This window comes from Alosa alosa, chromosome 2, assembly GCF_017589495.1.
Source record: "Alosa alosa isolate M-15738 ecotype Scorff River chromosome 2, AALO_Geno_1.1, whole genome shotgun sequence".
Classification (NCBI taxonomy): Eukaryota; Metazoa; Chordata; class Actinopteri; order Clupeiformes; family Clupeidae; genus Alosa; species Alosa alosa.
In genome coordinates this window covers 29,349,499-29,364,498 of record NC_063190.1, presented here as the reverse complement: position 1 = coordinate 29,364,498, position 15,000 = coordinate 29,349,499, and the positions used below count along the sequence as shown (strand labels likewise).

Here is a 15,000-nt window from a genome sequence, read left to right as displayed (position 1 = left end):
AGGCAAACAATAAACATTGTCATGTCAGGAGGTGGGTCAACCAAGTATTTAAGAATAAAAGTAAGATAGACTATCCAAAGTAGTAGCCTAATTAAAATAAGCCAGGCTCCGTGTTATCATAATCTAATATCAGTCTATCATAGCCAAAATGATTGTAGCCTAGGCTACACATTCACTATTCACAATATTGAAAGGGGAGATGATGGGATTAGTGTGTGCTTCACCTCACTGTGTGTTCACTGTGTGCTGAGTGTGTTTCACTAATTCATGGATTGGGATAAATGCAGAGACCAAACTTCCCTCACAGGATCAAAAGACTATATTCATACTTACTTATACAAACCTGTCAAATTACAGTAGGTGCATCACGGAATGAAAAACATGATTAAGAATACCCCATATACTGTTAAGCAACTGCAATCCTATATCGGGCAGGAATTGGACAACATTTCATTTTCAAAACTCTGGCAACTGGTCTCCTCAGTTCCTAAACATTTACTGTTGTTCACCCTTCATGTTGTTAAATGAAGGGTGAAGCAGCACAGTGGTAAACATTCCCTGTCCCAACTTTTTTTGAAACATGTTGCTGGCATCAAATTCAATATGAACATATATTTTCCATGAAATAGTCCACATTTTCATTTTCAGCATTTGATATGTTGTCTATGACATTTTTGCTGCTAAATATGGGTTTACGAGACTTATTATCACATTGTTTTTTTTTTTTTTTTGCATTTTACACAATGTCCCAACCTTTTCTGATTTGGGGTTGTAGTTTTTGGACAGCCGTGCTTGTTGATTTTTCTACAGTCAGGATGAGGCCAGACTAAACTGGAGGACATGTGCTGGATTAATGTTCCAAAGTGAAATGGCTTCTGGGGGAAAAAGTAATGCCAGCATAAGTCACTGACCTAAGTAGAACTGAGTCATTGACATAAGTAAAATTGGACATTTTGTCAGTCATCAACTTGAGGGATTCTATGGCATTGTTGTTCTAAGGCCGCACACACTCTCCTGTGAAGAGCATTATATGAACATGAGCAAGAGGCGGAGGAGGAAAATGAGGCCATCAGAAACTCAGTGCTACTCAGCGGATACAGTTTATGGGCTTGATAACCCTGCCGCGGACCCTGCGTGAGTTTCACCGCAATTGTTTAAATCACAGAAGTGCACACTCTGTGGGTCTGCAGACTGCGGTGGTAGTGCTGGTGGTGAATGGGTGAAGGGGCGGTAATGGGCCTGTGTCTGGCTGGGGCTTTTGTCATGATGCTTTTTACGAGCACTCGCAGTTCGGCACCAGTGGCCACATTTTGTGGAATCAGGGGAAGGAGGGTTGGTGGGCAATCAGTGGGGCATGGGGGGACATACCGTTGTTCCGTATGCGACATAACCAGTGCAGACATGGCTTATCAAACCCTACACAGACACTGGACGCCTGACGGTGACCCACAAGACATCAAATTTCAAAATAGGTAAAGCAGAGTTCTTGAAAATGACTTTGGAAGCTCCAAGGAGAGATAGTGGCATATAATGAAGTGTGCTGACTGTAATTGGAACTTGGGCGAAGAAAATGACTGAGGCTTGTTTTATCGTTCACAGCCTGTGTGAAATGCACGGTGAACTTTCCAGGGAGATATGGCATGGCCCTGCACTACCTGCACCCAGCAGCCATGGGAATGGGGAAATGTTGCCAGAGAATAATAATGCATGTCAAGGTTGCGTTCACATCCATTAGTACTTTTGCTTCTCTTGCGGTTTGGCTGCCCTCGCTCTGTTAAGTAAGGCTGAGGTGCACATACTAAGCAATCCAAAGCTACAGTCACTACTACAGCCTAGCAACAGGGATGGCATTTTAGTATTGCACTGTGCACTATTTCACAGCACAGCTGAAAGTTATATACCTTTTGGTTCTGATGCCAAGAGTGTCAACAGTTGGATTGAAAGTGGTTTCCAAGTACAACAACTAATGCCACCCATTGTGCTTTTGTAGTGATTACTACACTGGCAAAACAGACAGAACAGAACAACAACTGCAAAGTCATGAAACTCGTGTACAGACAAAAGGCACACCTCACCTGCACCGCAAGTCACTTTGAATTAAAAATGTCTGCTGAATAATTGAACATAAAAATGCAAAATTGACACATGGCTCCCCTTCTTAGGCTGCGGCGCCAGTGGGCACTCCCGCAGTGACGGTAGTCTGTTCAGATGTCAGCCTTTGTTTGGATGTGTGTGTTTGTGTGTGCATGTGTTCCCTGTGTATGGTTGTGTTTTTCTTTTCGACATAGTTGAGATATGCACAACACACTTAACAGAAGCAGCCACCCAGTAGCAATCCATCTGCTGTTTGCATTTGAATTCAGCTCCTGTTACGCAGATATGAAAGGGGGGGACAGGTTTTCTGTGAAACCACAGCCTTGGTGGTTCATAATGGTGGGTGGCGGAGGATGGCACTGTTTTTTAATCATGTAGATTTGATGCGGTTAATTAAAAAAAGCTGCATGAGGAATGAATGTCAAGCAGAACCATGATTGCTAATTGAATATAAATGTGTTAATTGAAGTGTGATCTTTAAATATGTGCTTGACAAAAAAGCGCCTCTTGATTTCTAAAATTGTGTACTGGCATATGCTCTAATTCTGTACATGTTTGCTGCGCCTTAAAGGCATGTGGAACAATGACCATTGAAGACTGCTGTTCTAGCAGTCAGAATAGCAGTAAGCTGGTGGAAGTAGTTTCCGAAGGTGCTTATATATATTCAGACGTAGCCTATAAACAGCCCTTATATTGCATAGGAAGTGTATGCCTTATAGGCAGCAACACATTCACGTTTGGCCTCTGTGTTGTTCAATTGCTGTAATCACTCGACACAGGATCTGAGGCCACTTGTCCTCTCTGTGAGTCTAGATCTGCCTGTTCTCCTCCACAGTGGTAATACTAAAAGACTGAGAGCCAGCACAATGTGAGGCTTTGAATAAATACCTGTTATTAAACATATGACCTGAGTTAATGTCTGATTTGGTATGGTTGGGGGGCAGATTAGAGTGAAGTCACTCATCCACTTCAGTAATTATGTGGTTTGATGGAAAAGAATGGCTACAGGTCTGCTCCGGTGGTCTTTGTGTGTGCTGGCGAGGCGAGGCATTGGGGCCGTTCAAGGACACTCCGTTGATGACATTGTTTCACCGTGTAATGAGGAGTGATTGCTCCGTGCAGGAGTCAAAACACCTTGTCAAACTTGACCAGAATCACAGGCAGGTGAAGCAGGGAGAGGCGTAGATTAGCTCAGCTCGCAGCCCGACCGAAAGTCATCGCTCTCTGTCTCTGTTGTCGGCGGCGGCTCGTCGTATTCCTGGCGTCGGGTTGGCATGGCTGCCAAGACGACCGTCTGTTCAGAAAGAAGTGTGGGACTGGCAATTGAGAGTGTGTGTGTGTGTGTGTGTGTGTGTGTGTGTGTATTCATACTGGGCTCATATGCATGGCACGTTTAGGAAAAATGGCGGACAGGGAAGGGAGGCCTGCTCAGGTACCACTAATTGCCATTGATAATCATCTCTAATCTCAGTCTTCAGTCTCAACCTTCAAACTGCTGGTTAATTAGATACCTGCGGGGAAAGATCCATTATACAAATCAATCTTTCCACACGGCATAACCCTTTTCAGTCTCTTAGTCTTTACTATAAGCGAGAAAACTGTGTGCACTACCGTCCTATAAATACTGCCACCATCTTTTGTCTCAAGTAGGACAGACTCGTCATGGTTTCATCCTGCTGAAAGCGTAGCCTTGTTCACATGGATTTCTCTGCCTGACATCACTGATGAGACATATAATGTCCATATAATGATTTTCTCACTGTGCTGCCAGCCAAGGGCTTCTTTCGCCTTAAGGCTGCTTGTTTGCTATGGAGACCTGCACTCTGGCTAACAGGAAGCTTGGCTCTGGGTGGATGTGACCGGTTAGCTAGAGGTTTGTGTTGCTGGGCAGTTATGACGTCTTCTGGTAGAGATACTTAAAAGGGAAAATGATATAAATAGAAATTATTCACAGTAAAAATATACGAGTACATATGGCGTAGGAAAGACAGGGCACCTGCTGCAATACATAACCAGTTCTAAGAAATATTGTTGTTTGTTTTCATAGTTGTTATACATAGCTTATATACATTTACACGATAAATAATTACATTCACTTCCACTGAGGATGGGTTGACTGTCTCACTACTCGGCCTGTTGCTGTGATTGAACAAGACAAATGACAAATGGGAAAAGAGAAATAAATTACTGGTATACAGTATGGAGTGGTCATCTTTATGAGCTGAAAGACAGAGCTGTTTCTTTAAGTGAACATCATTGAGGCCTCAACGAGATTTCATCGTTATCTCAGAGGAACCCCAGTAGCCCCGTAGTCTTAAATTAAAAGTTGATAAGGGAGGGGGAAAAACCTTCAGTCTGCCAAACAAAGCATAAATTAGTTTTTGACAGCGCATTCAAGGTGGTGGTGCATTGTTATTTACGGCAGCCAATTCCTTCCAAATTGAGCAATTTTTCATTCCAATTATTGTGCAAAATTATTCTCCCCCTGCCCTTTGTTTCACATGGCGGATTTGAGCTCAAAGTACTTATAGCTGTCATGTGTATAAAAATGTCTAAAAATATGCATTAGAAATACGCCTAAATCACACATTTGTGAGTGTAATTGTAGTGACTTCCATTGAAAATTCAGATGAGGAATTCTCTCACAATGATTAAGGGGAATATCTGGTTGTCCTCCATTGGAAGATATCATTTTATGATTTGTAAAATGTGTTGTATAAAGATGTGATATTCTTACGTAAGTATTTACTGTCCTTCTATCACATGACAAGTAGTTTGATATGGTGTATTAATTACAGAGCAGCCTGAAGACTCCTCTTCTGCAGCATGATATGACTAAACACACACACACTACAAATGTGAAGGTGAATGATCCCAGTGAAACACGAGCAGGAGAGAAATGCACAGTCAGAAGTGCTGCTATCGGTTTCCATGTCACTGCTTTCTCGTATCTGGCTCGGCTGTGAGCGGGATCGATGCTAAGAGCAATCCCAGACAGAGAAGTTAGTTAGTGGTGAGATAATGCAGTTCCCTGTGTATGAATATGTTCTTAGGTATAAACATTTATTTTCATTAAAAACCTATTGTAGCACATGTATATATAGTGTGTATATATATACAATGTGTATATATATGGCTATCCTGTTCATTTAGCCGCCAGCAGCCCAGAAAAAAAGCTGAAAGCAGTTTGACAGTGCTGATCTGTGCAGTCTGCCACATCTGTTCGGGAAAACACCTGGACTTTCATGGGCACCTGCAGGAGATTTTTATTTTAGTTTTCACCATATGTGTTGTCAGGGTGCAGTCTAGTGGATTGTCCCACGGGACTAGATGCTACTTTGTAGTCTTAAGATAAAAGTATACAACACGTCAGGAGACAGGCTGTTGAAATATTGGTAGCGGATGTCAACGATATCCTGTGCAAATTTGTTTGCCTACAAAATTGCCACCATATAAATTGTGGACTGTAGACTCCCCATAGGAATAAGTTTGGGGCACAACAATTGAGCTATGTCTAAACTGAGTATAGCTCACTCGGGACAGAATCAGTCAAGAAAAGAACTGTAAACATATATAGTTAATGCAAATAATATTCTTAGTATTCAGCTATTTGTGAAATAAAACGAATATTTTCATGAATAGCTATACATTGTTTAAAATGTTTTTAAACATTGCTTCTCATTTTGTCACTAACTAAACAACTCCTCAGAGTTTAATGGCTGGCCTGGTGAAAAATCTGTGAGGTTCAAATGGACTCTACTGATTCCCCACTGGCGGTTCTCAGACTGAATTCTGCAGTGAGAGCTGGGGTCAGAAGGCTAGCTGCTTCATACCCCCTCTAATGGCTTTCCTGCTAAAGCTCGTTGAAGGTCAGCTTTGAGCAATATCCAGAATTTTCAATATGGATTTAACATTCCCTGTGAGCTCTTGCCTACAACTGAATCACAGCCTGCTGATATTGAGCGTATAGTATGCTCTAGTCTGCCTTGACTAGCCACATTCATATTATTATTATATTTGTCAGTGGAGTTCTGCGCCAGTGGATTCACTTACCAGACATGCTCTACAAGTGCCACAGTTTAGTATTCAACCACTGAGACATTCTATTGTTTGTGTCCTTTAGCACCGGGGACCGCAGTGCCACTACTTAAAGTGTTTATGTTTGCATAGCGGCATCGGCCTAAATGTCAAACTTATTCTTCAGACAATATTTAGCCTAGAGTTTTTTGGCCTGCTTTCTTTGATAACTAAAATTATGTATGAAAGTTATGCTTGCTATGCTTGAAAACTATGCTTGAGAATTGAAATAGGGTTTTATCACCAGTATTAGCAGTCTTCTCACATGATACTGTTCAATTATTTTTCCAATATTTTGCCACCAGCCTCTCCTTTGAAAGGTCCAAATTCTTTCAAAGATTGCTCAAATACATTTTGCTTTCCCTTATTTGTTTGATTTTGTATAACACATTGTGATTGCCATGTGCTGCTTTGTTGGTTTGGAAAAGAAATGCCTGGGTATTCCACAAAAATTAACCTATCTTGTTTATGTCTTTCAGATACCTTGGAAATGGGGTTCCTGGCTAGGTTCCCCTGCGCTTGGTGCTGCCATTGATTCACTGGAAACATTTTTTGGAGCGCCTTTTCATATGAAACAGGACATGGGATGTAAACGCTTGGACTCTCACCAGCGGCCTGCAAAACAACCCACATATAAATGCTTGTAGCAATTCCACCCTCTTTAAATATAGACACATGAATATCATGTGGGGGCGACCATATTTCAAGTCAAAAATTAGATTCTAAATGACGTTTTCAGTCTACCCTTGGTACTACAAGGTTTCCTCGGAAAAAAGCTCATTAGCATTACCCAATGGAGGGAATCAGGGGAGAGTCAGCGTTGAGAATAGACTCCAAAGAAACTGCACGGTTTTAAAGATTTAGAACAGAAAGCCTTGACTCTTTTTTTCCCGCAGACCTATTTTTGTGAGGGTAGATACACACTCGTATGCAGTGCTAGGAGTAAATCTCCTGTGCAGTGGATTAAAGAGAAGGGGAACATAAGAAAGGGGATTAGGACTAAGCCTAGAAGTTGACGATGAGGCGGTGGAGGTCCACTGTAAGGTCGCCGACGCCCCTGGCTCTCCTGGGGCTTCTCCTCTGGATGGCCACGGCGACAGTGGCCCTGGAGTTCGAGGGGGTGCCCGGCCAGTGGGCGCGCTACAGGAAGTGGGAGGCGGGCGCGTCGGGCGAGCTGAGCTTCACGCTGAAGACGAACGTCACCAAGGCAGTGGTGCTCTACCTGGATGACGGCGGCAACTGCGACTTCCTGGAGCTGCTGATCGCCGACGGGCGGCTGTACCTGCGCTTCGCCATGCACTGTGGCGAGCCGGCCTCCCTGCACACAGAGACGAGTGTGAGTGACGAGCGCTGGCACCGCGTGCTGCTGACGCGCAACTACCGCCAGACTACCCTGGTGGTGGACGCCGAGGCCAAGGCGGCCGAAGCCAAGTCCAAGCGCAGCGAGATGGTGGTGGCCAGCGACCTCTTCGTCGGTGGGATCCCGCCGGACGTTCGACTGTCGGCCCTCACGTCCAGCACCGTCAAGTACGAGCCCCCTTTCCTCGGCCTGATCGCCAACCTGAAACTGGGGGAGACCACGCCCGTTCTTCTGGATAGCCAGAGTGTCATGAACGACCTGGAGTACCTGTGCACCAAGCAGAATCCCTGCAGTAACGGGGGCTACTGCTCCATCCAGGAGGGAGAAGTGCTCTGCGACTGCACCAACACTGGATACAAGGGCAGATACTGCACCGATGGTGAGTGGGCCAACTTACATTATGCGTATTGTGAGATATGGGCTATGGCAGTATTAAAGATAGATCTGTAAAGATGTCTAAAGTCTTATCAAACTTCAAAAGGCTACAGTCTGTTTAGCTGAATTGAAATTTTAAGCAAAAAATGCTTTAGTTTGAAGCCACACAATGTAAAGTTTTTAAAGTTTTAGACTTAGGGTGTTTTCACACTTGGTCTCTAACGCGAACCAAACTGAGACCACCACAGTTTGCTTTGAAGTCCCCGAGACGGTTTACATTATCATATATATATATATATATATATATATATATATATATATATATATATATATATATATATATATATATATATATATATATCTGTAGGCCCACCATGAGCCTAATGATAATAGTTTTATTTATATATATATATACTATTAATATACTTTATATTATATATAAATAAAACTATTATCATTAGGCTCATGATGGGCCTACAGACAGCTAAACAAGTGTGTTCTAACATTAACATCAGGCTGAATATCTTTTCATCCAAGCTATTGGTGACTAGCAATGTAGAAATCAGTGAACTTTGGATTACATTGCTCACCATTTTTTAATGATCTGCTAGGCTATTATCTCTCTTTCGAACTCTTCTTGCAAACATAGTCTACGAGAGACTGCAGCGCAGTTAACGGGCTGCTGTTCACTTGTCATTGTGGACATGAGCCAAAGTTGGACATAGCAACAGTAACCAGGTGGTGCGGGCCTACCACTGAATTAGAAAATGTGATTGGCTGGCGTGTTGACTGACTGTTGTATTATATTGTATTGTATTACAAAATGTATTATAATATACCGGTATATTTCCATGATAATTATTTCATCCTGATAATGAATGATGATGAAAATAGATAACTAACCCAGAGCAACTACATAGAACATAATCGAAAGCAGTAGGCTAGCCTAAGGTCTGAAACCCCCAGAGAAGGTATCGTGTGAACAGGAAGAAAATTGAGGCCCCATCAGAGCTGAAGTGCATCAGAAAGAGAACTGAGTCCTCTTTCAAATGAACTCACAATATGAATACAAAATTAACGGAGTCCCTTTTGATTTGGTCCACTTTCTGGTCCCCTTTTAGTGGACAGAGTTTGGTTCTTTTAAAAGGGACTATATGTGAAAACACCCTTAAATTATAGCATTTTAGCTGCACACTGCAATTTAAAATAAATTAATTTTATCCAAATCCCTTTGAGTTTGGCATTTTAAAATAGTCAATGCTTCAATGCACTTTCTGTACATTTGTACTCCAGTATACAACCTTGGATCAGACTGTGGGCACTGTATTTTGTATCTACATGTAGGTCATGAACTACTGCTCAAGATCTTGTCTGTAGTTCTCCACACTGCTTTACTTACTAAGGAGGTGCACAAGTCTGATTTTTCACGGTTGATTAAAGCGCAGTTGCTACAAATGACTAAACAATTAGTCGGTATGTGGTGTACGCTATGCAAGTGTCATGTATCATAGCAAGTAGATAAATGACGCTGGCTAAATGACGGGTAAATGACGCTAGCTACAGAAAGTTAGCTGTCTGAAATAATGAACCAACATACATGAATGTCAAAAAAATCACCAAAACATGGAATAAAGACATGCTGATTTGATCAGAGCAGATCAAGAGACTAGAGTTTAGATGTGCTACCTCTTATCACACAGTGTTCTGTATTGGGGTGAATAGGTGAATATCTTGGTTAGAGAATTCTCAGGTCGTCACTAGCCAATTCATTTAATTTAGAAAGCAAGAACTGATTTTTCTGTGACATTGAAACTCTAAACTGTGTGTACTTCACACCGGATGTAACGGGAGAAGCGCTTGGAGTATTCAGAGGCTGAACAAATCTCAACAGCGAGAGGAAATGAGTGGATGCTACCTACAGTAGTACAGTAAATGAGGAAAAGTGAAAAGTATTTACAGTCATCCATAACTGAACTGGCAGCTATAAGATGCCGTAGTTCTCTATCACTACAGTCTTAAGGAGACACTGACTAAAGCATCCTTGCTAAGGATTCTTTTCCCTAGTGTTTGTACAAAAGGCACAATTTTTTTTGGTTGATAATGAAAAGGAAAATGTTTTCAAAGTCTGTAACACGTAGAGTGGCACATTATGGATTTTCTGTGTACAGCATCTTTAACATACAGTCCTCTCTGTTAAGGTAACAACACTGAGTCATACTCAGCTAATTAAGGCAATGGCATCATTATGCAAATAGTTTTAGAATACCATCAAAATTCTCATCTGGTAAAATGCATAACAGTGGGCATATATGTGCATGTATTGTGCATATGTATGCAAGGTGTGTCGTTCCTAATAGAGCATTAAGCCAAATACCTCTCCATGGCTGCACCAACAACAACAACAACAACAACACTATTAAAAACATATTCTGTATGCAGTTGTAATTTTCTACATGTTGTTGATTAGCACATGCCACCTATGGACATGGTGACGGTGAGGATGTCTGGCTGACCACAAACTTGCATGCACAAATGTGTAGACAAAGACTCCGCAGCACACCCAGCAGAGCCAGGGACCATATGGCAGTCGAGAAAAACACAAAGGACTGCTGAGATCAGTTATGCAAAGTCCTCAGTTATTGTGGTGACATGGTGCAGAAAGTGCAGGGAGTGCAGAAAGGGTTGGGAGAGGACAGACGTGTTCAAGTCCCAAGACTTCTTTCAGAGCTACTGGAGAGAAGTTGGCAGTGCGGCACAATGAGAAGAACACAGTGGCACCCACACAGCACAATGAAAAATCAGATTACTTGAAAATAACCGATTACTTGAATGTCTTCTGAAAGTTGGGTATTCCCAGTAAATACCATTACAACGTACTCATACAGGTGAATGAAGCAGAAGTGCATCACCTCAATCTTGATTGATTGGAATCATTCAAATTCATGTTTAAGAACATGAATTTGTCATTGAAAACGTAGCCCTATTGATGTAATAAAACATGTCTTAGCTTGTGAATAATAAAGCAAATCTATGCTCACATACACACATAAAAATGTTATCAAATCAACCACAATTTACATGCGATCATATGATGGTGCTGAACACAGCCAGGGCTGCGTCGCTGCCCCCTCAGGTGACTCTTATGCTAGCTTTTACCCTCCCAGCTAAGAGCTGTCAGAGCCAATTAATCCTGCTCGTACCAGAGCAGAAAGAAGGGCAAAGCAATAAATCAAGCCCCGTGTCTTCCTTTTCAAAATGAACATCATGTGTCTGTTGGCTAATGATTTCTGATGCACACATGAAACATGGAGAAAGGGATGGAAAAAAAAGAAGAAAATAATGCTTTGCCAAAGCAGCACTCAGCGCCCAATCAAAACACCATCTCATCCCTAATGTTTGTCTCCCCTGAGCACGACTGCCTCCATTAAGGCACTCCACTCAACTCTTTTCATATACTCAGCAATCTATAGGTCATCCGTGAGCTCGGTGCCATCCATGCGGAGTGCCTCCCACTTCCTCATAAATGATCCATAATAAAAAAAAACAACTGTGTAGTACACAAAAGTGCATATTTCCCCCCAGTACTTGCACATTTACACAAATGCAGTTCATATGTACTGTATGTTGCGAGCTCTCAGTGTTTTTATTGGTGCGGGCTTAGCCTCTGCCTGAGTGAAACTGGTGCTTACTACGGTGGCAGGAGTCCAACCGGTACTGCAGTTCCTTAAAGCAGATCAAGTGTGCACTCCCCCTGTGTTCCTGTTGCATCATGCTGTATCTGTCCATCCTAGCTTTTACTGTAATGAGATGCACCTGATAAGTGCTTGAAGCAGCCCTCATGTAACTGTAGGATAACTGTAGGAATCTTATAGTATCATAGGACAAAATATTATAGGAATATTTTGGACATACAATAGAAGTACTATAAGACTGTGCTGTAGGAACACTGTGAAGAAGGGAGAAGTTAGCGTGACCTAAAAAGAGTTCAAACAACTTCTGTAGATCGCTACCTGAAGCTCTGTGGTCATGCCATAATGTACTCTCATGATAGAGTACACTTTGTATGCCAGCTCATTTCTGCTTGTGACGTCAAACACATATAGGATTTTACCCCGACGCCTGCAGCTGTATTGAAAGCTGTACATTTGTACATTCAGCTGTACATGTATCGTTTCACCAAACCCTCATAAAGGGTGCTCTACATTAAGATTGCATACAGCCACTTTAACATACACGTTAGCTGACAGGTCTGCTGTCACGGCCTTTGTCTCGGCGCCAGCACAGAGAGAGCCTGAGCCGCCCACCACTGCGAGCTGTGTGACTGGACAGGTTGGGCTTTGAAGGTTATGCCTTTTTTCTCTCTCTTTGCCACAGATTCCGCCAGCATGGAGGCTTCCTACTGCATCACAACAATGCTGTCACTTCTTGCCATTGTATCAGTTTCTGTGCACTTGACATTGTACAGATGTATTATGGAATGGGCAAGAAACTGTAGAAAATGTGGATTTTGGCAGGTCTATTAAAAGCAAAGTATTTTTTGAAAGTACATTTGCGTTTGTTAGTACAGAAAGATGAAAGTGACATTACAAGAATATATGGAAAAATATCAACGGACATCATATTGTGTTGAACATCACAAGTTCGCTTTTTAATGATTCTGAAACAAGCGTGCATACCTTTGAGTCTATTCCTCCAAGGTCATTAATTTGCAACACACTTGTATCACCCCATTAAAAAGACCTACTTGGACATTCACCTCACACACCCCGACTTTTGATTAACGAAGTTGCTGCATGTTAAGGCCATTAAATGTACTCTCTCAGAGACCTGGCAAAGATACCAAAATCCTCACTCAAGGGCATGACTGCCTTTGCTTGTGGCATTTTCACATGATGTTTTGAATATTCATGTGAGAGATAGACAGTGGTATAGAGTGAATAGATGGTTATACTGAAATGGTTGTCCTAAAATGCAAAAATACATTCCAGAATTCATTAATTCCAAACAGAGCACATTCTTCTGTGCTGAAAGCATTTTTAACGGTTAAATAAGTGGCTGCCCTTTTCAGGGATAGATTATAAGTGGGTAACTGTGTTTGTTATACTTTTACAGATATGTTAATACTGTATGCTTTCAATGTGTATCTTTGGTTTCAAGGATGCCTTTAACTCGAGGGACCCTCTTTGCCATAGTCGACATCAAAACAGCTTATGTCGTGCCTGCACTGCTCTTGCGAACTGCACCCTCAGGAGAAAACATGTCTGTGTAGATGGCACAGATTTCTGGGTTGGTCTTTGGAGCAGCATGTGTGAGCTATTTGCTTTTGCTTTGATACTGCCCATTTGTTGTTTAACATCGGTTAACGTTAGTGCTAAAAAGCAGGGCTACTCAGCCCCCACACACACACACACACACACACTCACCCCACGGTAATTGGGTTCACTTAATATATTTTTTTTCCTTTAGAAAGACTTTGTAACAACTTCACACAGCACATGAATAGCATGAACTCCAAGAGTTGCTCCCAAACAGAAACGCTCTTGTGTTCTTTAACAGAAATGCTTCACACATAAAAAGAGCCGAAGCATTCTCATTCTCACAGGGCAGCTGGCTGGAGTACACCCCCACCCCACCCCACCCCCCTACTCCTTCAGTTCCACCGTATTTGACGAGCCGCGCAGACATTGTCTCTGCATTGGTTCTGGTTTTCTGCTCTAAATTCATTACAATTCTCTGGGACTTTGTTTCTGTGACAGGCTTTTCTGAGCCGCTGAAAAAAAGCCTGTAAAGGTTAAAGAAGCCTCTGTGATTTATGAGTGTTTGGCGAGTTGACTGCGGTCTGCCGTACAGGGCACTGACGAGCAACAACACAAACATCCTGATTAAGAGATTAACTGTCCCTCCACACTCATTTGCACAGAATTTATATGTGGCTGTTTTGCATGCCCTTGCACTCAATGGCTGTCAGTAAATTGCTCACTTGCATATGTAACATATCTAACTAGACATTCACAAGAGCATGCTCCTTGCTGACAGTCGACTCTATAGATCAACAGTGAAGGCTGCTAATGATGGGGGCACATGTCTATCATTCATGTAAGCCTTTGTTGGTATTTTTATCCCGCTCAAGTCGTGTGCGAGTTGCTATTCGATAGCATCTTAAGTTCCGCTTTAATTAGGCAGAGTAAAATGGCATCCCTGACGTCTTTGTTCCAGTCTAATTCTCGGTTGGTAGCCTCCCCGAATGTGACTCCAGAGCAGAATGTTCTCATTAGCTTCAGGAGCGAGCGTGCTTGCCCTCCAGCGCTTGGACCCCTTCACAATGCCCCTTTCACAGCCACTTTCACCTCATTATCACCATGGCACGGTCGTCACAAACATGCAGCGGATACAACAGAGATCTGACTCACTCCACATCCAGTCATCCACTGTACACACACACACACACACACACAAACAAACACACACACAAACACAAACACACACACACACACACTCACACTCACACCCTCTCTCTCCCTCTTTCTCGCTCTCTCACACACACTCACACGCGCACACACACACACACACCCTCTCTCTCCCTCTTTCTCGCTCTAGATAGATAGATAGATAGATCGATCGATAGATAGATAGTTTATTGATCCCCAAGGGGAAATTCAAGGTCTCAGTAGCATACAGACATCACACACAACATGCACTTACAGCAGAAAAAGTAATATAATAATATAAGTATATAAATATAATTCCACTGCACAATAGAGACAGTAGAAGACAAAAAAATACTAAAATACTAAATATACTAAAAAAAAAACTAAATCAAATATCCACATAGTGTGCTTAAGGATGATCAAGCATGAGGCACTTGCAGTGATAGGGCAGTCACACACTCACACACACACACACACACACACACACACTCTCTCTCTCTCTCTCTCCCTCTTTTTCGCTCTCTCTCACACACACACACACACTCTGTCTCTCTCCCTCTTTTTCGCTCTCTCTCTCTCTCTCTTTCTCTCACTCACACACACACACACACTAACACACTCACACACAGGCACACATAAGAACACATCCTAGATGTGCACAGATGA

The 15,000-nt window shown here is 42.3% G+C and overlaps 1 protein-coding gene across 11 annotated transcripts in view; it reads left to right on the top strand.

The window, feature by feature from the left end:
- Positions 1 to 15,000, top strand: part of nrxn2a (neurexin 2a) — a 187,996-nt gene that overhangs the window by 15,868 nt on the left and 157,128 nt on the right. For all 11 annotated transcript variants that reach the window (XM_048238051.1, XM_048238059.1, XM_048238054.1 and 8 more), the window contains exon 2: positions 6,651 to 7,910. In XM_048238051.1, coding sequence (XP_048094008.1) covers positions 7,190 to 7,910 — 721 coding nt within the window. In that variant the 5' untranslated portion in view covers positions 6,651 to 7,189. The remainder of the gene's footprint in view (positions 1 to 6,650; positions 7,911 to 15,000) is intronic.